At 43.1% G+C, this 27,465-nt stretch overlaps 1 protein-coding gene across 1 annotated transcript; it reads left to right on the top strand.

Annotated features, from left to right (window-relative positions):
• Positions 1-218: 218 nt before the first annotated feature.
• On the top strand, positions 219-26,218 carry LOC104325930 (ADP-ribosyl cyclase/cyclic ADP-ribose hydrolase 1). Its single transcript, XM_009930803.2, has 8 exons — positions 219-535; positions 15,795-15,924; positions 16,582-16,717; positions 17,507-17,589; positions 19,332-19,408; positions 20,130-20,222; positions 22,499-22,585; positions 24,526-26,218. The coding sequence occupies exons 1-8, from the start codon at positions 294-296 to the stop codon at positions 24,605-24,607; spliced, it is 930 nt and encodes a 309-aa protein (XP_009929105.2). The 5' UTR covers positions 219-293; the 3' UTR covers positions 24,608-26,218.
• The last annotated feature ends 1,247 nt before the right edge of the window (positions 26,219-27,465 follow it).

The following is a 27,465-nucleotide window of genomic DNA, read 5'->3' as shown; positions in this document are numbered from 1 at the left end:
CCGGCACCCCTCCCCACCCCCCGTCGCCCGGCCCCAGCCGCGCTCTCCCGCCCCGGCGGGAGCCCCCACCGCAGCGGGGGCGGCCGGTGACCCCGGGGGGGGGGGGGGGGGGAGGGTGGTCGGTGACCCCGGGGCCGGCCGGGGGCGGGGGGCAGCCCGTCCTCCGGTTCGGCCGGCGGGGCTGGTCGCGGGGCGGGGAGGGGGAGGCGCCCGGTGAGAGGCGAGCAGGGCTGTTTGGGCCGGGCGCTGGGAGAGCAGTTGTCGCCGCTCTTCAGGAGGGGGGGCCTGGCAGGATGCCCTTCCAGCAGGGCTCTGCCCGCACCCGGCAGCGCACCGTCCTTCTGGTGGGGATCGTGGTCCTGCTGGCCGCCCTGGTCCTCGCCGTCGTGCTGGCCTCTGTCCTGACCCACGGCGAGCGACGGGAGGTCGCTCCGAAAATGCTGAAGTGGAAGGACAGAGGGACCACTAAGAACCTGCGAGAAGTCATCCTGGGAAGATGCTACAGCTTCGTCATGGCACGGTACCCTGAGCTGGGGTGAGTAGTGGTCTCGGTCGCGCATTGGGTGCGTAAAGCGAGCGGAAAAGTGCCGGCCCTCGCCTCCGCCCGGCCGCAACCGCTAGGTTTGCGGTGGCAGAGAGGAATCGGCCGAGTAAGACCCCTGGTTTGCAGCAAAAGGCACAAACTCGGACAGCAACTGCCCGTGCCCGAGTGGTGGCTTCTTAAGGAAACCACCTGCTGAACCAATGTGAGCAGTACTAATCCTAGGTCAAAACTCGGATCAATCACAAACGCATTCCGCAACTTCCTTAAAGATGGCTAAAATAAATGCTGGATTCTAGCAGGTTTGAGTGCGCGGAGGTGAAGGCAATTCGCCATAAAGCCAATCTGCCGAAAATCCCATAACATGTGACGCTGCATTCGCGTAACCAGAACTACACAGGAGGGAGGAAAAGGAGAAGGTTCGGCACACGTTTGTAGGATGGGCAAAGATGTCAGAAAAGTGTTGAGAAATACCTTGGCGTTATCCAAAACCAAGGTTTTTAGCCTGTGGGTAAGACGTCGCAATGAACACAGGCAGCTTGCGTGGAGAAGTACAGATGGATCGCAGTGCCAGCACGGCGGTCCCAGGCCAAAACGTCACCCAGTGGTGGTCCCTGCTCAGGCCATGGCAGCAGGCAGTGTAACACCCCGAGCAGCCCACCGTCCTCTGCTGCAGAAGAAGATTCCCTGGGCCCAGGTCTGCAGTAGCGTATGAGGGCTGAGAACTGATTTTCTGATCCCTTCGCTGCAGGGAAAGGCAGAGTATGAAATAAGGCGTGCCTTGGGTCCCCTGCAGGTACTGGGGACACTCAGCCCCTCAGGACGGGATCCAGGGCAGGCAGGGTCTCTCAGCAGGGACCCAGCCATCACTTCTGTGGCACCAGCCTCTCTATTCTGTGTCCTCGGTAAGGCTCTGGCAGACATTTCCACGACCCTGGGCTGAGCGCCGCGGGGCTGCCCCACACCTCGGCCAGGTGACAGAACCGTTGCGGTCTTGTCTCCAAAAAGATGATTGCCACCTCTTGTTTTCATTAAATTGAGCTGATAAAAACAAAGCTGTACACAGTTTGCTTGCATTTGGACTTCTCTTGGCCTCAGATGTCCAGTGCTGCACGGAAAAGCTGATTTGCAGCATTTGAAGGGAAATGGGCATGTGGAAAATCATGGCCTGAGCATGCAGAGATTTAAGTGTATGCTTCACATTAAACACCTAGGTTGGTTTAGTGAAGGGAAGGGGTTTTTTCTTACAAATAAAATTAAAAAGCGCCTGAAGCTTTTGCAAAGTCATGCACATGTTTCTAAAAGCACGCATCAATTTATTAAAGAAGTATACACTCAATATTTAAATCTGAAATTATTTTGAAGCCTAATAGCCTGTATTACTTTTGCTTGTTTCATTCAAACTGGGGTGCTGAAAATGTAAAAAACACTTTTGTGTGAGTAAGTTTCCAGCCAATGTCTCGTATGTTTTCATTCACAACACAGTCTGAACCTGACCTGGGAATCATTTGTTTAAGCAATTCTTTCAAGGACACTTTTTAAAAAAAATCACAAAGCCATGATCATAAGCTTTCTAAAAAGGTTGTTTTTACAAGGCATATCATTTTGTGCTATTCTTAATCCAACAGTGTTTAATAGCTTCCTGGCTGTGAGCTCACTTTCTTTCAGATGAAATGACTTCTGTATAGTAGGACCCTTTTTTGTTTTATTTTATTTAAGAGACAAATTTATCTGAGACAGAGAGCACTGTTAAAAGGAAAAATACGCTAGTTTACGTACACCTGAAATGTTCAGGAGGTTTCCAAACAGAGAATTAAATGTAGATGCTTTTCTGGGAATCCAACCTGAGATTTCTCGTTTCTGATTCTGCAGAGCTCAGTGCAGTTTGCCGTGTAACCAACCACTTCTGTTGCTGGTACTTTCTGACAATAAAGTGAGTACCTTTAGGATACATCAGGGAGCCCTGTATTTTTCATCCCATGCCTTTTCATCATTAGTGTAGGCCTTGGATCTTGCATTGCGTGAGATCTTTGGTGCACTTAAAGAAAAGGAGCAGGAACAGGGAACTGCAGAAACTCAGGGAGGCTTATGAGCTGAGCAAGCTCTGTCCTATGCTTAGTTAGGACTTTTGTTGCCGCTACTCCCACCATGAGAACCTCACTGCCTTGGTTAGAAATCTTCTAATTTCTTCATAAATTTGTCCATAGTCTGGTTTTGCCCTTTTAATCTTATACCAACATATGCATTTGTTTAAAAAGCTCTGCTTTTAGTAAACTCATGGACATTTCCTCATATTTTTCCCTTTTTATATCAGAGCCACTAAGTTCCATCTTTGACAATATTTTCATTTTTTTTAGAAATAGCAATCTGTTCTACTGCAGTAGTTAGTGTGACTATTTATTCCATTTTGGAGTGCCATAGCTATCTGGTTTTGGAAAAAAGGGGGATTGTTGACATATGAATATGGACTTTATAACGTTTCTAGATATCACAGATGTGTTTAATGGGGGCCACAAATCTACATCCCCCATTTAGCTCTGCTTTTGCAACTGCATGCCATAAATCATGTGAGAAGGCCACGGACATACTAATGTACACCTTCACCATCACGGCTGCTTTACTCCTTGAACTCTCCCTCACCTTGCTGGAGCCCCGGACACCGTACACAGTCAGCACACCCTGGTCATGCGCTTCTCTTTTCGGATACGATCTGTGGGCTGAACACAAGCCCAATGAGGTCACTGGAAAGACTGCTGCTGTCTGCAGTCAAGTTTTGTGAGCAGCTCATGCAACCAGATTTTATCCTGTTGATTTGCTTATTCTCCAAAATCATCAAAATGTTCAGGTGCTGAATCGAATTTGCTCGCTAACGAGCAATTCTCAGGTACTGTATAAAGCACCTGCTGGTGATAATTTTGTTTAACTGCCTGCGTGCAATACAGTCCTCGGTTTTATTTCTCCTGCTGGCTGGATGACTCTTATAATTTGTACACATACAGTTTCCTCCGTTAGTCCTCCTGTGTAGAACTGTTGTTGTGCCAAACTTCAGCAGAAAGAGGCAGGGAATACCAAATGCTTAAATAATGCATTTGCAACATTAGCCTATTTCTTTAGGGAAAAATGTGGATGGTATGGCAGCAGGCTTTAGGGGTTTTGTTCCCTGCACACAGAGTTGCACAGCTAGATACTGACATTAAAGAGCAGTATTCCTTTTTGCCTTCCCTGGAAAACTGGCTGCTGCCAGATGACAGAGCTAAAGCGATACTTTGTCACCGCTCAGTAGTCTTGTCTTTTTTTCAGCATTAACAAAAGCTGCAAGTTCTGCTTTCACTAGTCGTGCAAAAATCCCGTGCTCATCAACCATGGCCATTGGTATGTGTTGTAGTTTTGTCTGAATAAAGCCCGAAGGCAGTTTGGTCTGAAGAAAGGATTTGGCCTCCAATTCCTCCGTCTCCTCTTTCCCAGTGATGCGGACACCCCCTGGTGGCTAACAAAACCCTCGCACTGCTCATACTGCGGGTCTCCCGCAGCGCAAATTTCAGTTTACAAGACTTTATCCCCGGTATAACCAGAGGAGGGAAGGGCGATGGGGTGCACGGAGCTGCATGCTCGCCAGCCCCAGGCTTGTGCGGGCCAGGTCGGCGCCGGATCCCTGGGAAGAGCAGCGCTGGGGCGAGCCCGTGACCTACCCGTCGCTCGGAGGATGCTGCTTATGAAGGGTTTGCACCTTCATGCCTGCTGGGGGAGAGCAGGTGGCAGCAGATGTAGCACGAAACTTGTTGATACGAAGGTAACTGGTTTAATTTCCCTCTTCACCGTGTTTGAGTTGGCAGGGTGAGGTCAGATACGATCGGCGCTTTGTGACCTGGGAAGGGAGGGGAGAAGACGCGTTGTCTAAAAGGTCATAGTTGCTGATCCCCAAAATGCAAACAATGCTTTTTCTTCAATCTAGAAATAAACTCATCTCACGTTCGTGGCTCAGGAGATTTTTCATTCCCAGGTAATGATGACTCCGCCCTCAGATCTGCAGTCACTTCTCAGTCTGATTCACCCAAGCTAAGCCAAGCTTGCAAAGACCTGCTATTTAAAAATGGCTGAAGTCGAGCCAGCTTATTTTTTGTCTAACCTCTGCCAGTGAGAGAGCACCAAGGATGCAGACAGGGAGCCATTTCAGTAACGTATGTGACTTTCAGGCCCAGCAATCCTACTGTGTCTGACTAAGCAGTGCAAAAACCCAGTGATGAAGATGCAAAGCATAGAACTTCAATAAATGTAATGTTGTGTGGACAAACATAGATTTTTCCCCTTAAATACAATTAGACCAACTAATGTTGTTTCTATAGTTAGAGGCAAATTCCTGTATAACAAATTTTAACAGTCTCCAGTTCCATTAAATTTACTAAAAGTTGAGCCACGTTCAGGAGAGCTTTGTCTCCTGAATTCATGATCATGAGTGCATTTTGTCTTTCCATGCCTTTGCAGCCTGTGGAGATGGAGATATGTTTTGTCAAAAAGAACATATGGAACCATGATATTGTGTGAGATACTATTGCACTTACAGCATAATTTCTTCCAGAAAGAAATCTGGGGTTTGTTGTTGTATGCTTACTTCTGCATTTTTGCCTTCATGCTTTGCTAGGCATTTTTAATTTAATTTCCTTGAATCCGTTCACTGATTGTTAACACTTTCACATCAAGCAGAGCACTAAACAACAGCCATGATTTGATTCAGTGTCACAAAAACCTTTGCTTTATTTTATATAACCATGACATTCTATTCAAACTTACCTGAGATTTGTGTTTTCAGGAGGAAAAAATGCCTTACATAAGACAAGCTTTTACTGAATCACAGTCTTCAGAAGAGTATGGTGCTACTACCAAGTCATAATGCATTAGCACCCCTATTAGAGTGCACTGCAGAATTCTAAAGCTTCTCAATTTAATATACATCAAACTGCAAAGGATTTAGCTTTCTTTCCTTTTCTTTTAGGTACACTTTCTAAAAAAAAAAAAAAAGGAATTGTTACACCATTTCTTGTGGTTCCAGAGCAAACAAATGGCTTTATTTGCACTATCTATCTGTGGAAAAAGTCATGGGGTCCTAGTGAACAAACTGAACGTGGGCCACCAATGTGCCCTTGCGGCAAAGGGCAGTGGTATCTTGGGCTGGACAAGGAGAGGTGTTGGCAGCAGGTGGAGGGAGGTGATCCTTCCCCTCTGCTCAGCACTGGTGAGACACATCTGGAGTGCTGGGTCCAGTTCTGAGCTCCCCAGTACAGGGGAGTCATGGACATACTTGGAGCACATCTAGTGAAGGGCCGCAAAGGTGATTGAAGTGTCTGACATACAGGGAGAGGCTGAGAGAGCTGGGGCTGTTCAGCCTGGAGAAGGGAAGGTGCAGGGGGATCTTACCGGTGTGTATAAATACCTGGTGGGGGGAGTAAAGAAGAGGGAGCCAGGCTTTTCTCAGTGGTGTCCAGTTGCAGGACAGAGGGCAAGGGACACTGATTAAAATACAGGAAATTCAATTTAAAAATAAGAAAAAAACCGCCTTTTGTTACTGTGAGGGTGATCAAAGAGTGGAACAGGTTGCCCAGCGACTTTGTGGTGGCTCCATCCTTGGAGACATTCAAAACCTGACTGGACATGGCCCTGAGCAACCTGCTCTGAGCTGGGGGTTGGATCAGATGATCTCCAGAGGTGTCTTCTTATTCTTCCATTTCTTAGAAGATGCTTTTAGGCTTGCAAGAGGTCCATTGGATAGCTAGGTTACTGGGTAACTAGGACAAACAGTGATGCATAAACTTTTTGGCTTATCTGTAGTGGCAGTGGTGATATCTGTTCCTGGTTTTGGTTTGTTTCTTGGTATTAAGATGGGCACTGTATCATCATAATAACACACCGCTTATTAAAATGCTCGAGTCAGAACATTTGTTACAATGCGTCAGTGTACGCTCTTAGTATTTTCCTCCCTATTATTTCATGTGCCAATTCCTGTAATTTCTTGGTAACTAAGATATAATCATTATAAACATTAACAATTGAGTCTTTCTCAGAGGTACACTTCCACTGAAATATGCTCTAATGAGCTTTAACGGGGAACTGGAATATAACATTTAGCAGGCACAGATAGTTATTAGCACTTTAGGATGTAGAGGTAGGGCCTTCAAATGAGTCCTTGTGCTGTTTAAGGCTAGTTTCCATAACTATTCTGGGCTATAAGATAGAGCTCCATCTGGGGTTTTTGTCATCTCTTTCTAGAAGCAGTTCATTAGAAAGAAATAGTTTTCTCATTAGCAAGAGACAAGTTCATATGACAGTGGGTAGCTGTCATTTATTTGTTCTTGAGGTAATTAATCAGCAACATATTTACTTCTGCTCTTCTGGAATATAAACATCAATGCTAGACTATGAAAGGCCATTCAATTCTGTGCAAAGCTCATACTCAGCTCTGCGCAGAAAACTTATCCTCCCAGGCTGTAACTCCACTGACAACAGCAACCCAAAGTCTGAGAGTATCCTGCAAATATAAGGGGGAGGTGTCAAAAGATGCATTGTCTTTTTTCCATGGCCAACATTGATGTATTTCTGAGGTACAGATATGCTGTTGAGATCAGAATTTCTCTCTCAGTTTGGCAGCCATATGTCAACATCTGTCTGTTGTCTATATTAATCAAATAAAAATTGTTATTAAATTACTATCTATTCTTCATATACTCAAACTTCTTACATTTATGTAACAGTGGTTAGATATTTAATGGTTCTTACTGCAAGATTCCGTAGGATTTCAAAGAATTTTTCACATTTGGGTCAGCCTACACATATTGCATCACAATTATCCCACCATCATATATTAAAATTTCCTTGCAGTGAAAGTCTCCTTTGGTTTTAATCCCAGATACCAGAGAGAATATCATTCTGTCTGCACTGGCCTTCTACACATTAATCAGAAGTAATTGTTGATGAAATACTGTTCAACTTAGTTTTCTACTGCAACTTTATGCAGCTATTTAGTCATGGACAGTCAGTTAGCTGTCTGTTCTTTGCCTTCTCTCTTGTTTATTGATTTTATAGAATTGGCTATACAGAGCAATGGTTGGTGGCTGTCTAAATTATAGCACCACCCTAGGACTGAAATTATTAAATGTTTAGATGAGCCAATGTAAGAGCTTGTTGTTGCTGAAAGGAGGAATCCTGTTCCCTCCCACCTCTCCCTGCTTCAGTTCTCCTGTAACATCTGTAAAGATGTCAGTGAAAGCAGCCGTGCTCAGAGGCGTTATTGTTCATCTGTCATTCCTAAGGTATGGTTAAAACTTGAGAACTGTTTAACACCTCAGAGCACCGTGGGGAAATATAACTCTGCTTATCCATAGGGATAGGAGGAATAGATCCTTTTTCCCTCTCAGGTCAAATGAAAAATCTCCCTCAAGTGTCCAAGGGTAAAAACAGACGCTAAAGATGCAGTCCATCTTCCCAGGTGATGACACCAAAGTGAGGTATTAGCAAGGAGCTCACTCACAGTTGTACTAAATCTCCAATCTGTTCCCTTGTCCTTGTCCTACTGACACACGTCACCCTTGAAGATGGTGACTTACTGAAAACTTACTGCATTTATGCCACATCCCAGCAGTTTTAGTTCTATAAAAAAACCCCAATGTACTGCAAATTCATGTTATGGGGAAAAAAAAAATGCAGCTGCGTTAAGCCATTGAGTGTTTCCCTGCTATAACGTACTTTTATTTAGATCATTCTTACAGAAATGTTTTTCCGAGTTTAATATTAAAAATAAAACAATACTAAAAATACACTAATCAAGGGGTAAGGTGCCAGCTTAAATTTGTTCCCTCTCATCTGTTGATGACTTGGCCCTCACTTGGAAGCTTAAACTGTAGAGCAACTATGATCCTCTGTCAAAATGCAGTCTAGGTGAGACTTCTGCCCTTCTAGAGGCTGCATCCCACATATAGAGCATCGCTGAAAATACCATCTGCTTAAGCAGCTTGTTTTTTCACCCAGGAAAGCTGAAATCCAGCCAACAAAAAAATCTGCTTATGTAGATGAACTCTTCACTGGTTTATAGCTGCTACCTCTTGGCTCAACCCTTCCCGGAAGGGTGATAAGGCTTAGTGTTGTCCGGAGCACTGATTCCCAACTCACATAAAATACTCCAGGAGCTATAAACCGAAGCCACAAGTACACCTGCCCTTAAAACCTTCTCATTCCTGCCAAAGGTGAAGGACCGGCATGACAAGGAGCTATCATTAGTTCCATGTCATTCCTCGTACACAAACATACACAGCCCTGAGGTGCACCCAGTGGAAATCTCACCTTGTACTTCTTTTTTTCAGACCTCCAGACTCCCCCACCTCTGCTGTGGGGAATTTAATTGCGCTGCCTACAGGCAACCTTTCCAGAAGTCGTCTTTCTCTGAGGCAGAGTTTTGGATCGCTGTCTCTTATCCTCAGTCAGTTCCTCTGGTGCTTTCTTTACTGGCTTTTGAACTATTTAATTAACGGAGAGCAATACTTACAAAATCAAGCTGCCAAAAAAATCAAGTGTATCATTCTCATATTGAAAAAAAGTCAGTTACCATAAATGTTATGGCGGCAGACACTTTGGAATAATTAAACTAAGTGGGTAGCGAGTGGCTAGTGCTCATTGAAGACGTTGAGATTGACAGCTCTTCCATGATTTTTTTTCCTTCATCCTTTCTGTTGGTAGTTTTGCCCCTCTATTATCCTAATGCTAAAAGCAGCAGACGGTAATCTCCTCAAATCCTCAGCGATGACAGCATATTGGCTAACCTTTTTAATTCTCATCTGTTGGAATTTTTAGCGCAAAGATACCTGGTGGGAGGTTGGAGGTGCTAGAGTAACAGGAACGAAGCTGATCCGTTGTACGCAGGTACCCATTTTCCAACTCAGCGGTCTGGAGAGATGGGTCGGGCCGTCATCTGGCGTGAAGAACCGCAGACCTTTGGGGTTGACCTCAGCTGCTGCTCCCGAGAAGTCCCTTCTCCCGCGTGATGGCAGTGTTCTCCTTGTGTTTGGCTCCTGGCACCCACGGCTCAAGTTGACTGTAGAGAAGCCCAACCACAGCTGCCTGGGCTGGGCTTGGCAGCGGCTCCGAAAAAAGCTGCTCCAAAGCAGCAGCGAGACACGGCAAGGCTGGAACAAGGGAAGGGATGGCAGAAGAAAAACCAGAACTGTTTAGGGCAAAAAAGGTAGCAAAAGGATTCAGGGTTACAGAGGGCGTCCTCTCAACACAGGCGCAAAGGTTATTGTTCATTGCATAATTTTTGACAACTTAAAGACATAGCTACTCGTAAGCTCACGTGAAAAAACAAATTGAATATGGATGCATAAACTGCACCACTTTCTACAGCCATCACAGTTTGCCTAAAAGAGGGAAATAAACTGACACACAGGCAAAGATGGGTCTGTTAGATGCAGAAATATTGCTACACCATTTTGATCCTTTGATATGCGTTCTCTTTCTGAAACGTCTGGGCTTTTACAGGTGAAGATGATGCCTTAGACTCCCAGCAGAGTGTGAACTGGTCTTACGACTTTAAGGAGCTTTGCTATAACCACAAACTTCTCACTGACTTTTTAAAGAGCCAGATTTCTGAGTGCTTAGGTGCACATGTGTATTACTGTTTTGGCTAATGGTCGTAGCAAATGAGAAGGATTTTCTTATACGAATTGCAGCTGCTGGTGGGGTTTGATCCCTGCGAAGGCCAGTTAAATAAAGGGCTCAGGGGAGTGTTTCCAGCTCTATCTTCAGAGCCTCACCACAGAGCCACAGTTAAAATCTGAGCGTGGCCTGAAGCCATTGTCATGTTTTAGAAAGAAAACAGAGGACCTTGGAAAAGCTGCTATTGCTTGCAGGGGAGACCATGTCTCAACAGGGAAGTGTCTCTGCCTGATAGAGTGATTTGAACAATATATGGGCAGAGTCGATTGAGTTCTCCAGAACAAAGCCTGGAAGTCATTTTTCACTTGTAAATTTAAAATGGGTCCCATACTTGAAGCATCCCTCTCAAATTTTTGAGTAAAAAACTAGAGGCAACACAGCCCAAGGAAACACTGCCCTTCTTAAGGTGTTTTTAGCATCCAGTGTCAGTCCAGTGCTGAACTGAAAGGAAGACATTGTTCATGGTGTAACTGAAATCAGCAGGAATGAAACTTATCCTTGATATTATACCAATTAAATCGATTTCAATTGCGGATGAATTTGCTCCGTCATGTCCAGTTACAGAACAAAAAATAAATTACAAAGTAAAGAAAGAAAAGATCTATATTAATAGTGATTTCCCAGGTAGCTCAATGCCATCCCATTCCTTTAAGTGAAAGGATACTCTTTCAAGGTTAGCCAGACCAGTGTACTGATGTGCAAGAGATAATGATGCAGAAGCTGCCATTTTTCTAATATGCACATTAAAGTTTGGCTGCTAGGATAGCTGCTAATGGAAATATTCTTGGCCCTAGCTTCCATCTGATAGATTAATGTGATATTCATACAAAAGGTAAATGCATAGAAATACTCAAATTCATTGGAAAATGCAACTTCTACCCAAATGTAAGGACAAATGCAGGATATGCTTTGCAGGGTATATAACATTTGGATTTAATAAGGAAATGTAGTTTTCATGGTTATTTGTATCCCAGCCCTTATTCAATGCTGTAGTGAGTGCAGGATATAGTCTCTGCCTCCAAAAGGTCATAAGGCAAGTTCTGCAGTCCTCGCTTTCCAGAGAAAGGGTTGTAGGTTCAGTTCTTGAGTTTACAGCAGGTTTCACAGTGTTCCTTCTAAGTCTGATAGTTATTATTTCATATTTACCAGCATTTCCTAAACTCTATTCATAAAAAAAAAAAATTGAAAAACTTAAACATAAAATTAGAGTATATTTATTTTACATGTCACTAAATTTGGGTTAAATATTTCAGATTCTGTACTAGAATAAAAGGCCTTAAATATATCAACATAAACAAAGTTAGCCTCAAAGGAAGAAATCCATTATACATAAAGATATGACATTTGCAGATACAATGCAGAATTAATATGTAACTCAAAACATACAAACAAAAAACAGAGATGGAGACCACACGAGACCTGGAGCAGTGTGGTACATAAGCGTATTCACCATGGACTCCTGCATCTGAATTAGATAAATTTAATTAACTAGTAGACTGTTGATCTCCTTTGAACCCTTCCTTTCTTTTGTAAACCAAGAAAGAAAATTAAATTAGTCTGTTCTGTGACTGAGAACTTCCCAATGAGAAGCTGGGAGCAGCCTTAAGAGGACAGTTTGCTTCTCAGGCATTTTTTGGCAAGGTAGATGTTCTTGTTTCAACCTGAAACTGTTCTTGCTGGAATTTTTAGCATACCAAATGCCAGCAGACTTTTCATATTGTTTTCAGGAGGCGCAGAGCTACAGCAGGTCTCTGCTCTTACCTCTGCTCAGTGTGAGTTAAATGCTGCACGCCAGACAAATATTTTCTTGCTGTGCTGGAAAAAGGGACTGGCGAAACTTTATTAATAGTGTCTACCTCAATAGTGAGGCTGGAAGGAGTGGCATATCTTCCTGGAGCTGGGATTAACAAATCCTAAAGTCTTCTCACTGCTTATTTTTTCATATATCAACCAAAATCATAGTTCTATGTGACTGGTAATCTCTTTGAGATGTAAGGCAAAACCTGTATTTCATATCAGAGAAAAAGCTTTCTAAAGGCAAATAAATGAATTATTTTTATTCAGTTGTAAAAATATACGAGTTGATAGGTAAGGACAGCAAAAATGAGATATTATTTAGCTTTTGTATGTGTTTTTTTACATTGAAGGTCTGTATTTTGATTTCTAAAACAATGCTGAAATTGCCTGGTTTCTGTAAAAGCTCATCTTCATGCCTTATCATTCTTCCATGTGGTACAACTAAAAGTACCACACCAATTACCAGCTGTAGGAGAGCTTTCCCCATTTGAAGGCTAAGCCCTACCACTCCTATGACATTAAACATATAGTTTTGCTCAGCGCTGCCAGGACTGCAGATAAAGACTCTTCTCTCAGATATGGGTGACATCCATGCACGTCATCAAGTGCTGAGCTTGGTGTCTTGAAATGCTAGAAAACTGATGCTTTGAATTTGTGACTCATCAAGCTGGCGCGGCAGGATCGTGAATCACCTGGATGGCTGTTGCTTGGTGCTTCTCATGGCCATGACTTGAGTCCAGCAGCAGAAATGCTTTGTACTGTGTCTATCACTTACCTCTCTGCTTGGAATTAAAAAACCAGTTTTTTTCTTATGATTCTTTGAAAAATATTTTGTCTTCTGAGACCAAGCTTAAAAACTTTGCAGTACGAAAGGATAAATGACCAGGTAACCAGCTGTCACCTGTAGCTGTTAATACTGTTACATATAACAGATTTCAGGAGCAGCTTAAAAAAAAAGTCTTCTTAGTAGGGCAAATCATTTGACAGATTAGAAAGTGTGAGCCGTATAAATGTCTGTGAGATGTACCAGTGCTTACAGCCAAGCCCTACAAATTCTCTTTACGATACCGTTGGCTATGCAAAGCAAAGGGGACAGGAACCTCTTCTGTAATGTCACCCCTTAATCAGCAGGAGCCTTCTCTTTTGGCTGATTCAGTGTGGTGATGTTGTCATCCTATGTGGCAGGGAGAGGTATTTACAACTTCCCAACCCCTAAATGAAGTACCAAAGTTGGGAGGATGGTCTCTGTGGGTTACTTCCACAGTTTGCAGCTAGAGACAGGCTTCTCCAGGAGAAAATTTAATACATCCAAGTTAAATTCTGCTAAGTAAAACATGTGAATACTCCCTGACATGACAGTGCAACAGCAAAGCAATAACTGCTCCCTAGAGCACCTGCAGTTTGGCTTCTTACTTCCACAGTGACCATAACTGAAAGTGCCTTTAGGCTCCTGGATAACAGACAATAGCCCAGTAAAAAATCATCACTGTTATTAGTCCTTACTTACCTGGAGGTAAATTTGGTTCATATAAACCAGAGGTATGGTCCCTAACACAGCTGGGGCTGCCCCTGTAACAGACTGGCATGGTAAGAAATTAAATTCAGCATGTGGCCAGAACTGCCCCGGTTGGCCAGACGGCCGGAGACCCTCCAGGCTGGCCTGCCTTGTCCTGCCCTCAGGCTCTGGCTGTGTTTCAGACAGCACTGTCCAGTGGCAATACCCAAGCTCGTTTTAAATCAGCAAGGTCAGGCTGCGGGATATCGGCAGCCCAGATAGAGCTCTGCAGCGTGATGCACTTGGCTGGCCCAGGAGTGAAAGGTGAGGCCATATCCACCATAGACCTTTCACTGAGGACGACTGGAAGAAGCTGGGGCATGGAAACCTCCTGTAGTGACCACCAAGGGTGGTATGACCTCCCAATAACCACTATCATCTATAATGCTAAGTTAGATTTATTACTCGTGTGGTCTTTATTTTCTGTAAGGCTTAGGAAGGGAAGGAAGAGAGTTCATGTCCAGACACCGAGGAAACAGCCAGGAGCTGACAAGTGGCTCTGGGTCCCACAGTTTAGACACGGCTCATGTAATACAAACAGCTCAACTCTCTGCGTTCCAGTTTGCCCCTCTGATGCTCAAATGGGAACTCGGTAGAAATCGTGATCAAGTTCAGTAGCTGGAATGAGATCACACAACTGTAGGGAAGATTAACTTGAAAGTGTTTGTAACTCTTCAATGAATTACTACTGTTTTTCTTAATCCTTTTAGGACTATTTTTAAGATTAATCAAATTCCACATCCTACATGTTACCCAAGTACCAACTAGTAACAAAGCCTGCAGCTGTGTGTCTGTCCCATACTAACTGATCAGTGCTATTTTTATAGCGCTCTGAAGGCATTGGTTTCTTCACACAAAACAAAGTCCATTCTTCAAATGGCTTTTAGTGGGAACACACTGGGAGCTGATTGCAAACAGTGAAGAAAGAGTGGATGAGTCAAAGACAGTCAGAATAGCTCCATTCAGACAGGCAGACAGCAGGATAATGCAGTCAGGGTTTTAAATTTACATAAAATAGGGAAGAGAAGGATGCAGAATCACTGCATTACTGTCACTGCTGTGATGAGAGGGGCAGGCTTTCTGCGTGGGTCTGAAACTATGGGAGCATGAGGAAAAAGGAAAGGGCACCCATGGAGGACAGCCCTGAAAACACATACTAGACAGACAATAATTATGAAATATCTTAATGCAAAGTTTTCATTCATTACCTCAAGTACAAGAAGGCAAATGTCTTGAGCCATCCCAAATGTTATTGTATGCTGCAGCCTCAGGAAGGGAGCATGGCACTACTTCAGTACAGAGATACGGTTGCTTACCTGCACTGTGCAACAGATTTCCTCTTGGTAGCACAAAAGGAGCCCTGCTTCTGTCAGCAGGGAGGTGCTTTATTTCCTAGGCTGATGAAGCAGCATCTTAAGAAACAAGTGTAGGCTGAGGTGATAGGGTTGTGTCGTGGCATGAAGCAGTTCCCCCCATTTAAATTCAGTGGAATTCCTCTGACTCATGCCAGCGAGAGCAAAAGGGCCAGAACCTGTAATGTGGCGGAGGATCAGGAGGAGACTGAAAAAACCCGCTGGAGACCAAGCACCTGATCTGGATCTTGGTTATACCTGTGCAAATCAGCTGTGGCTCCACCAAAGTCAATAGCTGCAAATTAGTGCATAAATGAAAATAGTATCAGGTCCAAAACAGCCAGACCCCTGCTTTTGGTTTAGATAAAATTACAGATATTATTTCTGCAGGGTTGAACACTCTGCAGGGAGACACGTGGGCACATTTTTGGCTCACTGTACCTGAGGAGGCAGAATCCTTCAGCCATAATTTTAAAATGTACAAGTTATAGTCTGCCACATTTGCTTCTTGTGATTCGGTATGAATAATCAAGAAATTTGATCTTCTGGTTATGTGATATCAGCACTGATCTTTTTAAGGGACAAAAACATAGAGGACATTCAGATATTGCAATAACCAGTAATTTAAAATGCAGGAGAGAGAGAAAGATGTTTTAGAACTGCTCATTCCTCAGTTTTACTTAATTTGCTGAAGATATTCTGCTTTTTTAATGGATAATATATTTTGGTGCCTGAGCATAGTTAGAACTCTTCTAAAATCTGATCCATAGTGTTTGACCGTAACAGAAGGAGATCCTTTCACAGCCATAAATACTCATAAATACTAATTAACTATGTTTTAATCTTTCGGCAGAGATAAGGATTGCCTAAAAATATGGGAATCATTAAAACATGCGTTCATTTACAAGGATCCCTGTAATATTACGTCAGAAGATTATCAGCCTTTAATGGAGTTAGCAAGTCATCCTATACCCTGTAACAAGGTAACAGTACAATGCATGGTGGGCTGCTTAAGTAGGATTGTTGTGGGATGGCATGCCTGTGGAGTGCTCTGAGTGACGGGATCTTGTCCATAATGATTGTGAGGGTCTGCAGTCGACGAGGATATTTTGCTCTTGCACCTACTGCAATAGTCCCGCAGTTATCACCTTTGGACCCCAGTAACCCTGTTCATTCTCTGTCTCTGGAAGTCATCCGTGTGTGAGGCTTGCCTCAAACCTCAGTACTGGGTTGAAGTGACAGAGATGTCCCTGTTCCCTGAGCATACGGCTCTCCATAAGGAGCATGCTATCATGCTGTCAGAGGGACACAGCTTCCAAAAAGCTGCTCTTCCATGCGCAGTTCAAAATCACACAACAAATTAAGTATATATCCTATGAGAACAAGTCAAAATCTTTCTTTCAAAATGCTTTACAGGCTGAACACATCCATTTCCACAAAAAATGACCACCCAAAAGATTTTGGAAATGGAAGTGTGGGCTGCAGAAATAAGAACTGACCCACTAAGGTGAACTTGCAACATTTCAATAAAAACTAAAACTCCTTCATTATCATGAAAACTTTTTGGTTTTCTCCAGGAAAATTTCCTGACCAGCTCTAGTATAAGTAACACTTACTAGACATTGTACCTTATTTCACAGTCACTGTTTTGGAGCAAGACATATGACCTCGCTCATCGTTATACAAAATCCAATCAAAATTTCCTTACCTTGGAGGACACCTTGTTGGGTTATATGGCTGATAGGGTTTCATGGTGTGGAGACTCTTCTGCCCCAGGTAATAAGTCCTACTTTTTGCAAAACAAATATGAACAGTGGAATTCCAGATTATTCTTTTCTCTTACATATCTAGACCTAAACACAAGCCTTTTCATATAGTCTTTTCTTGTAATTTAGTTTAAAACCTTAACTGTATTTCTGTCCCATGTTATGGAAGACTGAAATAATACTAGTTCTCAGGTTAATTTAAAAAACACAGCTTTGGCTGTTATTAAAACACCAAGTTGCTGCTTGGACTAATGGTCACATCTAGACCTCTTTATCTAGATTACTTGCTTCCTTCCTGTGACTTCTATGGGACACACTGCAAAACGAGAATGTCATTCAAAAAGGTCCTGGCCATAGGCCAGTCAAAGTGGCAGGGGCAGCATGAGGGCAGCTGCCCTCATGACTCCTGGGTTGGTGCTTAAGGTTAGCAACCTCTAAACTGGGATGGAATTACTGAAAATTTTGGGCAAAGGTTAGTTTTTCTGTGCAATAGGACAGTATTTGTCAAGAGCCAACCTGTTTCCCACATTTAGGCCTGCATGTTTTCCCTTCTCAGTTTTCTGAGAATTATTTGCATGCAGGGCCTGCAGCTGCCTCCCTGAAACCTGTGTGAGCAAAGAGGAAAGCCTTTGAACACATGCAAATTCCTTTTCCTCTTAGAGCCCTTTCCTCATGTAGCCTTCTTGCTTTGGTAGGGCGCTCATCTTTTTGCCATCGTTAATCAGCTCTCAAAGCCGTATAAACATTGCAACAATATTCATTCTAACCTTAGCTGTTCTATAAACGTATTTCTTCTCAGGAATCAACTATGAATCTTGTCCAAAACGAAGTGAATGTGAGAGCAACCCTAGCTCTGTGTTCTGGAAAATGGCATCCAAGATGGTAAGATCTAGAATAAATCTCCCCTAATCCAAGTATGTTGAAAGGCACTAAGTTTCTGACACTGCCAAAAACGTGAGTTTTCAGATTGGATTTAAAACATGGAATAGTAAAACTTCACATGAGCTTTAGTTTCAGGTGCTCAAAATCATGGCGTTGGAAATTTGTATTTCCAAGGTCCCATATTTTATGTGCAATATTTCATGTCACTGTAGTTTGGGCATTCTTATTGGTGGACAGAGACTGTGTGCCAGCGTCTAGAATAACACTCAGCAGACAGCTAGAGCTTTGCAAATAATACTTACAACAATAATAATTACCACCTTAATTAAATCACAGGACTGAAATTGCTAAAATAAAATACATTCTAGCACGTTAATGTTGAGAGCAGTGCCCAAGTTGGCAGAGAAATTTTCCAAGGAGCTGAGAATCCCCTTGCACCTTCCCGGCATAAACCTGAAGAGTACATCCTCCCGCAACGGTATCTGGCAAGGTTCTTATGACGTACCCACCCGTATGCACGTGCAAACTCCCATCACATGAATGAGACCCTGCTAGTCTGAGTTAAGCAGTTAGCCTGGCCTTGTTGAGTCAGCACTTTACAGAAAAAAACCACTCTCCTGTATCAGTTTAATTTTACATGTCTCTCAAGACTTCACCCTTGATATGACTATTAGTAGATGACTGCCCAGGTGGAAAACAAGCATTCCTGTACACTTCAGCTCTCGTGTACATAAGAAAAAGTCTACTCACTGTAAAAAAAAAAAATTGTTTGGGGGTAAACTAGTGTACATAAGTTTTCCAAGCTCAAAACAGTTTCTATGTTCTTGTTAATCCTCTCAGTTACAGAGCCTGAGAGGGATAAACCACCATACAGAGTCAGGCTTGCTCAATTGTAGGTTTTCTAGTCCAAATAAATTTAAGATCTACTAAAATTCATGCTTATTACATTAGAAAGTTATACATAATGAAAATGCCCTGCAACTTCACAGCTATCAAGGTCTGAGTTTGAGCCACATTGTTTAGATGTGAGAGGACTTGGAAGATTTGATAAGTACAGTCACCTGTGTCAAGCTTTTTAAAAAATTTTTATCTTACCAATGGATTATATATCTAGAGTGGGTACTTTGTGTTGTAACCTTAGTAATCTTTGAATATTTGGACATAAGTTTTAAAGAATAAAAGAGCAGTGATTACACGATCCAGTAATTTAAAAATCAAATCAAACAAATCTTGGTGATGAGTTTTACTAAAACGACTGGGGAGAAAAATCCTAAGCCACCAAACAACACAGAGCATAAGTCACAAGGTAACGAATACACGATAGTTTGCGTGTCCTTAAACTAGTAGTACCTCTGTTCTGGCTCATCCTCACCGCCTGAGTTAAAGCAGTCTGAGGATTTTTCCATGTTACTACAGCCCCATCAGAGCTGTAGGTGCTGGGGCTCTGGAAAGCCCTATAAATACTGAAAACAGCAGTGACAGCAAAGTTGCTATACTAATCCCATGCAACCTCAGAGTGCAAATTCATAACTGGCTAATGCAGCTTTATCACAGTTTTGCCATAGCCTTTAGAGGCTTTTATTTTTTGCACTGACGTGTTCTGCAAAAATATTGGCCAGATCTTCTACTTGTGTAAGTCAGTTCTGATGACATCGAAGAAGTTACAGTAATTTGTACTAGCCCTGAATCTGACATGGCGCTGCACGTAGTGTCAGAGTAAAATGTCCATTTGTTTTGTTCAGTTTGCAGAAGCAGCATGTGGTGTGGTTCAAGTGATGCTCAATGGATCAATAGAAGCTGGAGCTTTCAGAAACAGCAGGTATTTACTCAGCATGCTACCATTCATGTCTCTGTGGGGCCTGCATGCTGGTGAACATGTCTTTGCCAGTGAGTCCCAGTGCAAAATGGATTTTGGTAAACTCATATAGGGGTTGAAACCACCAGCTGTTGTAGAGCTGATTCACTTAACTCCTTCTATACAGTGACTATAATTGAAATCCTTCAGAGGGTATGCGGGTGGGGTATCCAGTATGCTCTTACTACACAAAGTAGCTTTATTAATAGAGTTTATTTATTCATTACACATGAATGACACATTTCTAACTGTCCATGGAGCTGACTAGATTTTACCCCTCCAGACTGTTATTCCTTGGGTTACCTGGCTGGAAGTGCAGTCTTGAATAGTGTTGAAATGTGAAGAATATGCTGGTCGGGGGAATAGCCATGTTAATTTCCCTTGCACCAAACCAAATCAGTAGCCAACAAACCTAACAGGAGAAAAGGCACTAAGGATGGCAAAACATCACCTTGTTTCAGTCTGTAGACAGTTTCAAAAGTTCTCCTGAAAGTGAAATAAGAATAAGGAGAAAATATTTTACCGTAAGACAATTAAATGGTCTATGAAAATCCATTGGCAAGATAATTTTCTTTCACTGAGAATAATAGCAGCACTAATAAGCACTAGGATTTGGGGAACTTACTCTGTACGTCTTTCTCGGATAATCAAGAATGTTTTGCTTTTTCATGTCCCATTCTTACAGCATCTTTGGAAGTGTTGAGATCTTTAACCTAAATCCAGATAAAGTCTCTGCAATACACATTTGGGTTATGCATGACATTGGTGGACCTCAAAGGTAAGTCACACCGGTACGAAGTGACAAGCAGTGTGTAGAAGGCAGACGGCACAGCTCAGTTCTGACGAGTGGCTGTCTAATGGTGACACTGTCTTAAACCCGCTCATGAAACCCGCTCTACATTCACTCTCCTAGCTGCTTACTTTACTGGAAAGAATAACACTTGTACTGTTGTTTTCTTCAGTATTTTTCGTAGGTACTGCTGAACCGTTATAGCTAAGACACAATGACATTTTCCTTGCTTTCAGGAGGTCCCATGACCTTTAAATTCCTTCCAACCCCACTGAGCTCTACAGATCTTTATTATGGGTGCAGCACTGAAGTCACAGAGCAGGCTGCGTTTGCAAGGGTGAACAGCTGGAAAATACATTTGTCCACAGGAACAGTATAATTATGCTGAGCAGAACCATTTTTGATAAAATAATTTCAGATGCTGGAACAGGTTTCCCAGAGAGGTTGTGGAGTCTCCATCTGTGGACATACTCAAAACCCAGTTGGGTCCTGGGCAACCTACTCTAGCAGATATTGGTTGGGCTAGATGATCTCAAGCAGTCCCTTCCAACCTAAATGATTCTGTGATTTTTAATAACAAATCTGTAGTTTAAATGCTTACCATGTACTTACTGATACCAGAACAGTGACCTCAAATCACATCCGAGCCTTTCTGAGTGACATCTTTCATCCCAATCAGATTCATTTTCAGATCTATCGCATTTCAAGCACTGAGCATGAGGCTCAGTGCCTTGATCCCTATCTTCAGAGCCGGTTCTGTGGTTCATGTGGTTATAACGCACTGCCATGGTTTTTCCCATTCCTAAGGACCCCTCATGACAGGGGCAGCAGCTTTGGTGCTGTGGGTCAGGAAGCAGGCTGTGATGATGCAGTGCAACTCGGGAATGAGTGTGGACCCTGCAGAGACCCTTGCTCAGGCAGCCTCAGTGTCTGACACAGTACCAGCTCCAGTGTTGCAACCCCTGCCCTAGCCCAGACACCCAGAAGTGTCTCTTTGCCCCACAAGCTGACGTATCTATCACAGCTCACAGGCACGCATCTATCCTGTGGTCAGCATGCCAGACATACTTTTGTGGCCCATTGCATAGAGGTTTGCTGAAGAAAAGGACATTGAGTAATCTGTACATTAGTTCCCCAGACATGGCACTTGATCCTTTCTCCCATGATTTCCCAGCATCAGAAAAGCCATTATGTTCCTCCTCAATAGCTTCAACACCCCAGTGCCCTGCCAGCCTTCTTGACACATCCTCCTCCTGTGCCAACCTCACAGCAGTTTCCTTTTTATTTTCTATTTACTCCCAAGGAGAAAGAGGGAGGATGGTTCCAATAATATGCATTCCTTTTATCTTCTGATTTGTATTCCATGTTGAATCACTGATAACATCTGGCAAGTCTAGTGAACACAGAAGAGTTGGCTCTGCTTTCCATTAACACCATATGTTAGGAACTGGAATTGCCCCAGTATTGTATTATTGCCCTGATGTGTGTTCTATACTTTGGACCAGGACATTATTTTTATCCTGAGATAACAAGTCTTTTGCAGTATCTCTGTCTGTACCTATGACATTTGTCAATCCTCTCACTACAGCTTTGGGGCCCCTTGGGCCATTTCAAGCAAACTAAGCATAGAGATAATGATCTCAAAGGTATGACATTGCTACATGCTTCATGAAACCATGGAAAAAAATACACAGGTTAGGACTCCTACCAGTGGAAAAGTGGTTGAAACAGCCCCTTGTCAAAATAGAGTACCAGCAGCCACAGACTGAGTCAAACAGATCGGAGGTGCCTGTAGCCTGCTGCCTCCCATGTTTTCTATCTGCTTTCTCCTGTCTTACATCCTACCTGGGCCTTAGCTGCTGGTTTTCATGATTGGCCCTTTCTCATCACACAGAGGACTTGATCCCTTTGTCCCTCCACAAATTTGAACGAGCCTTATATCGTGCTGCTGTGGATGGAAGCCACCAGCAGCTTTGGAGCAGTTCTAAAGCACACTGAACTGTGAATGGAACTGAGTTATTTCCCCCAGGTATCTTCCTGCACAAAGTTCTTGTGCAAGATGCACAACTGAACATCACATAGTTTCTACCAGAAAAGGCCTAATGGTAGGCAAAACGCTACAAACCCAATGGACTTTACAGCACATTAGCAAACAAGCTTTTAAAGAATCTTACCTGAAATAAAGCAAAGTGACATAGTGTGGAATTTAGCTGAGCTTCTTGTACACACAAGGAATGTGAGTAACGGAAGACTTTTCTCTCCAGTGAGTCCTGCTCGGGTCATTCCATAAAGAGGTTAACAAGCATCTTAGAAGAGCGAAACTTTAAGATCACCTGTGAAGACAATTACAGGTAATTACCTGCTCTTATTGGTGACAACTTGCTAACGTAAAACTAATATTGCATCTCCCTCTTGACTTAACATAGGTTTACAGCAAGCTGGAGCAGACTCCCCTCTTACTGCCGTCACATCCCTTCGATGTGGCTGTGTGCTTCGCAGGGGCTTCTTCTCGGGCTGCAGACCTCGTGTTCACTGGGGCCGGGGCTTGCTCTCTGCCCTGCGCTTGCCATTGAGCATGTTCAGTTGCCTTCAGGGAAGGAGCAATCCAGCTTCCTTCAACAAAAACCTACAAATCAGAACCAAACAGGCAGCTTTCCTCCCTGCTGCATGCAGATAACACAGTATGTCAAGGATGGTCCGTACTTCCTTTGCTATAGTTTGAGCTTAATTTCTGTCCAGCTGCTTTGTCAGAGAGTGAGACATGAGACATGATAAGCATTATTAATTACTATAATTCAGCATTGTCAGGAGAGAAAAACCAGAGTCTGGGAAACAGCAGCCCAAGTTCTGACTTGCCTGAGGAGATACAAAAGCCTAAGATATCTGCCTGCTGAGGAGATACAAAAGCCTAAGACCCTTTATCCCTCTGTGTGGGTTCAGAGACCTTCACACAGAGCAAAAGTGTTCTTTAGTGACATTAGAAAAGCAGCAAAGGTTCAATATTACTCATATCTTATCTGTCAGGAACAGCTTTTCAGAGCAAAGAACTCATGCTTGGAAAAGAACATTTCCAAAGTAAACAAATATTTCTATAAACTACTGAGTTCATGACATTAGTTTTAAATAAGGAAAAGTTGATCTGCAAAGGAGACAAATGCTTTATCTGGTGACAGGACTTTAATACTGAAAGCGGAGCAATATATTCCTGTTTAGGTATTTGCTGAACGTGATAAATGGGTGCTCTGCACATTGTGAAAAAATTAACACTGGTGTGGTGCATAAATCTGCCAAATTGTGATGTTCGTGTACTCGCTTTCTCTTCGAGTAAATGCAGCCTTTAACCAATATTCCCAGGACCTGTAAGTAGGTACAGATTATTTCAGCCTATGATGAAATAAGCTAAGGGGCCAGAGACGAAGGGGAAATATGTAATAGCTTAGATCCCTCATGGCTCAGCGCAAGGAGAAACCTGTAACACGTCATGAAGAGTTGTTGACACACTCGTTGCTGTGGCTCACAACCCGCTTCTTAAAATAGAATAACAAGTAGGGTGTTTTGTCAGACCTCAACTAACACATACATAAACAACTGTGTAAAGCAACACGGACAATTAATTTTGCTATTTTATATACAGAGCAACAATAAAATAAGTAGTTTACATGTGCAGTAAAACTCTTCAAGATAGACCATGTAAGTTAGCTTCACTCCCCTGAAGTCATCACAAACAGAACCGTGTGATCCATATCAGCTGAGCATCTGGCTTTTCACGCCACATAGCAGTTGATGCTGATCATTTTCTCTTGCTTTTGTCCATGTCAGCAGTGTCTTCCAGAAGTAACTCAAAAAATAGATTCACTGGATGTACTTCTAGCAAAAAATCTAATCATACCTGACATTGTTAGCAACAGCTTTACATTGTAGCAATAGGGGTTACCACTGAGTAAGCAAGCAAGATGGTGAATTTCCAGCATGGCAGCAACTCCCTACTCCATGCAAGAGACCTTACTTCTTTTTCATAATTATTTTTGTTATCACAGCACAGCTGACATGCTGTGAGTTCACACCCTACTTTATTCCGTACTCACTTGCTCTTGTCCCTAGCCCCTATAAACACCAAAGTTATCTTTGTGCAACAAGATCTAAAACGAAATTATCCTAAGAACAGACACCCACTTGATAAGCAGAGGTGTAAGATGCGCTTTGACTTTCACGTTGCATTTAGTAGCTGTGGAGTTATTCTGTTGCGCTTGCGAAGTAGTTACTAAATGTTTGGGTTTGTGTCTTACCACAGGCCAGTTCAGCTCCTTCAGTGTGTGTATAACCCTGACCACACAGACTGCAGACTTTGCACCAACACCACAGCAAACCCATGAAACGGAGTCCTCCGCACTACTGAAGAATTCCATTGGTTGTGTATAAAGCTGGAAAGATGTGGCTACATAGCTTAGAGTGATAAATTATAGCGTGGTGTGTACAGGGTCCATAACCAGAAATCCTTACTGTGATCCTAGCAGCCAAGTAGCAGGAGATGATACTTTAGGTGTGATTACTGTACACCCACGCACACAAACATACTATTTCAGAGGGGCTGGGGGCATGTTCAGTGGTTGAGGGCAGATGCTTCGCCCTGCTTTGCTCCCTCCTGTACAGCTCCCCTTGTGCCCAGAGGCTCAGAGCAGGGATTCCCTGGGGCATGCACAGAGAAGAAAGAGACTTTCCAGCAGAGGCAGAACTTGTTCCTATCAGCACTCGGCTTCTTCCCCGCTGGAAGGCTGGATGGGAAATGACCGGAGCATGCTACACTCTCCCTGCATCCCAGTGCAACATCCCCCAGAGGGGAACATTGCCCAGTGGCACATGGTGTAAACCATGTCCCTCCAGGCACTGTGGCACCTCTGAGCAGGTAAAGCGAGTGATGGAAGAGGCAGAGCGGTTCTTACCTTTTAATGGGCATCGCATCCCACACCCCAGCTGGTGGGGAAATGGCTGAGCTGGGCCAAGAAAAGACCAGAAACCGCTCAGAGGGTTGCCAGCATCTGTAAGAATGTGTTGAGTGTGTAGCTGGGGAGAGAAAATAGCAAGACTGACTCAGACAGCCCCATTAAAATCCCACTGGAAACATTATTGCAGTTCAGATTACATTTTATTCTTAATATAGCAGCAAGTGTAAGCCTTCCAACTTTCATAAAAGGTCCCTCAGGCCACAGCTTGGCCATCCACTGGAATAGAGACAAACATCAAAAGGTTGCCACAATAAGGAGTCTCTCTTGACCTCAGTTTCTGAGGTGAAAGGTGATGCCTTGCAGTGCATGATTCACAAGCACGGACATGCCATAGTACAGTGAAAGAGCAGGTTTCATTGATTTCCTTTGATTTCTATTTTTCTGGTCTCGTATGCATAGTCGAATGCAGTGTTCATAACAAAACAAAGATCTGAGGCCAGCTTGCGGCCATGGCTGTAGTGCCTTTGCACGGTGCCATTGATACTAAGAGAACAGAGCAGGCTTTGCTGCAGATATACTCCTAGGTGTTGCAGTGCCAGCGTAACCAGCAATTGCCAATTCATTAGGCAGACCGAGGCTTCTATGATCCCACAGGCAGAAGGTTATAATGCTGTATGTTTTAGTAACTACCCAGAGTGTGAAGCATCTTTATGGAACTGCACAAGCTGGTGTAATTTCGAGCATTTCTAGATAAACCTTTTTTCTGTAATACACAGGCCTGCACTGAGCATAGCTGGACCACACCCAAGACCTCACCCTTAATGTTTACATTAAGTGAAATGTATTTTTATTTGCACTCTGTTATGTAACTACTTAGATGCATCAACACAGACACATACCAATACTTTCAAATAGGTCATTTCTGACTATAGGTCAAGAGTTTGTCTTCATGCTCACTTTTGTACCTCTTCTGTTGTAATATAACATGGTGACTGTAACATCGAGATCTATAATAAAATTGCTCATGGCAAACGTTGTTAATTCAGTTTCAGATTCTACTTAACCTCAGACTAAACATGAAAATAAGCCATTTGCTAAAAATAACTCAGAAATTCATTCAACATATGAAACTCTACATATACCCACCCAGGAAAGCAGAGAAAGGTCACAGCACACATCCTCCGCAGACTGTACTCTCGCTACCTCACTCTCCATCTTATACAGAGAAGTCATTGTCTTTGTAGGTGGCTGGAAGTGAAACAGCCTGTGTCTTTGTCTTGAACACAGACATCCATATATATATGTTGTTCTCAGCCATATTAGTTAAGAAAGATGACTGTTCTTATCAGTGGTTATGTAGTAAAATGCTAAGAAGCGAATCTGTGTTTTTGAAAGCCGAGGTGCACACTTAATACAGGCACTGTGCTGGGGTAAATGACAGCTTTGTAACACAAGTGGTTGGCATGAACATTGTCCAAGCAAAAAGTCCTTCTTTTAAAGGTATGTAAAACGACACACCTTTACAAAGAAACTTGGCAATAAACACAATTATCATTAGGGAAATAATTGAACTTGCGATTGCCTAGTTTCAGTCCAACTGGTTATTCTGCTGCCAAGAGGGGCTGAAAATTTTGTGGATTTGCAGGTGGATGTACTGGGAAGAGGCTGCAGGACACTAATGGCTCATTTGCTTTTCCCCTCAGTAGCACTTGCAAAGGGAGACAAGTCAGCCCAAGTATAGTGGCCACCACCGCACGCTCTGGATACACCTCAGCCCCTTTTCCCGGTACCACTTCCAATGCCCACAGAGCATGGTGTCACCTACCGTGTCCTGCTGCCTGCCCTTAAGGAGGGAGCTTTAATGTTGGCCCACTTTATTTATTGGTACAGATGCACTGTAGGTGTACATCTGGCCCACTAATGAACACTCAAGTCTGTGCTGCTCAGATTACATACATAGCAGAACATGAGTGAGCTGATTTCCAACAAGCATTTTCATTATCCATGATCACACATTTGAAATGCCATGCAGACATGCCCTACCCAACAAGGATAATCCCAAATCCTATTGCTCTGCTGAAAATTTATAAAATCAAAAAACCTCCCAAACCCATACAAAGTGTCCCAAATTCACAGAAAACTAAATAAAAGGAAAAATAATCTACGTGCTTTTTCCACTACATGCAAGAAGTGTTTCTTAAGAGAGTTTGAAACATGTTGGGTTTTGAAAATGTGCTTTCAATCTGACAAAGATAATCTCTGTCACAACTTGTTCAAGATAAATGGGC

The sequence above is a fragment of the Haliaeetus albicilla genome, chromosome 1 (assembly GCF_947461875.1).
Source record: "Haliaeetus albicilla chromosome 1, bHalAlb1.1, whole genome shotgun sequence".
Lineage (NCBI taxonomy): Eukaryota > Metazoa > Chordata > Aves > Accipitriformes > Accipitridae > Haliaeetus > Haliaeetus albicilla.
Note: the sequence above shows the minus strand (reverse complement) of the source record. Positions and strands in the feature narration are given on the sequence as shown.

What these genes read in the sequence shown, in the direction of transcription:
- LOC104325930 (XM_009930803.2), top strand. Translation starts at nt 294, where the DNA reads ATGCCCTTCCAGCAGGGCTCTGCCCGCACCCGGCAGCGCACCGTCCTT. An exon ending in ATCCTATACCCTGTAACAAG is followed by an intron (nt 15,925 to 16,581) that starts GTAACAGTACAA and finishes CTTATTTCACAG; the next exon opens with TCACTGTTTTGGAGCAAGAC. An exon ending in GGAAAATGGCATCCAAGATG is followed by an intron (nt 17,590 to 19,331) that starts GTAAGATCTAGA and finishes TGTTTTGTTCAG; the next exon opens with TTTGCAGAAGCAGCATGTGG.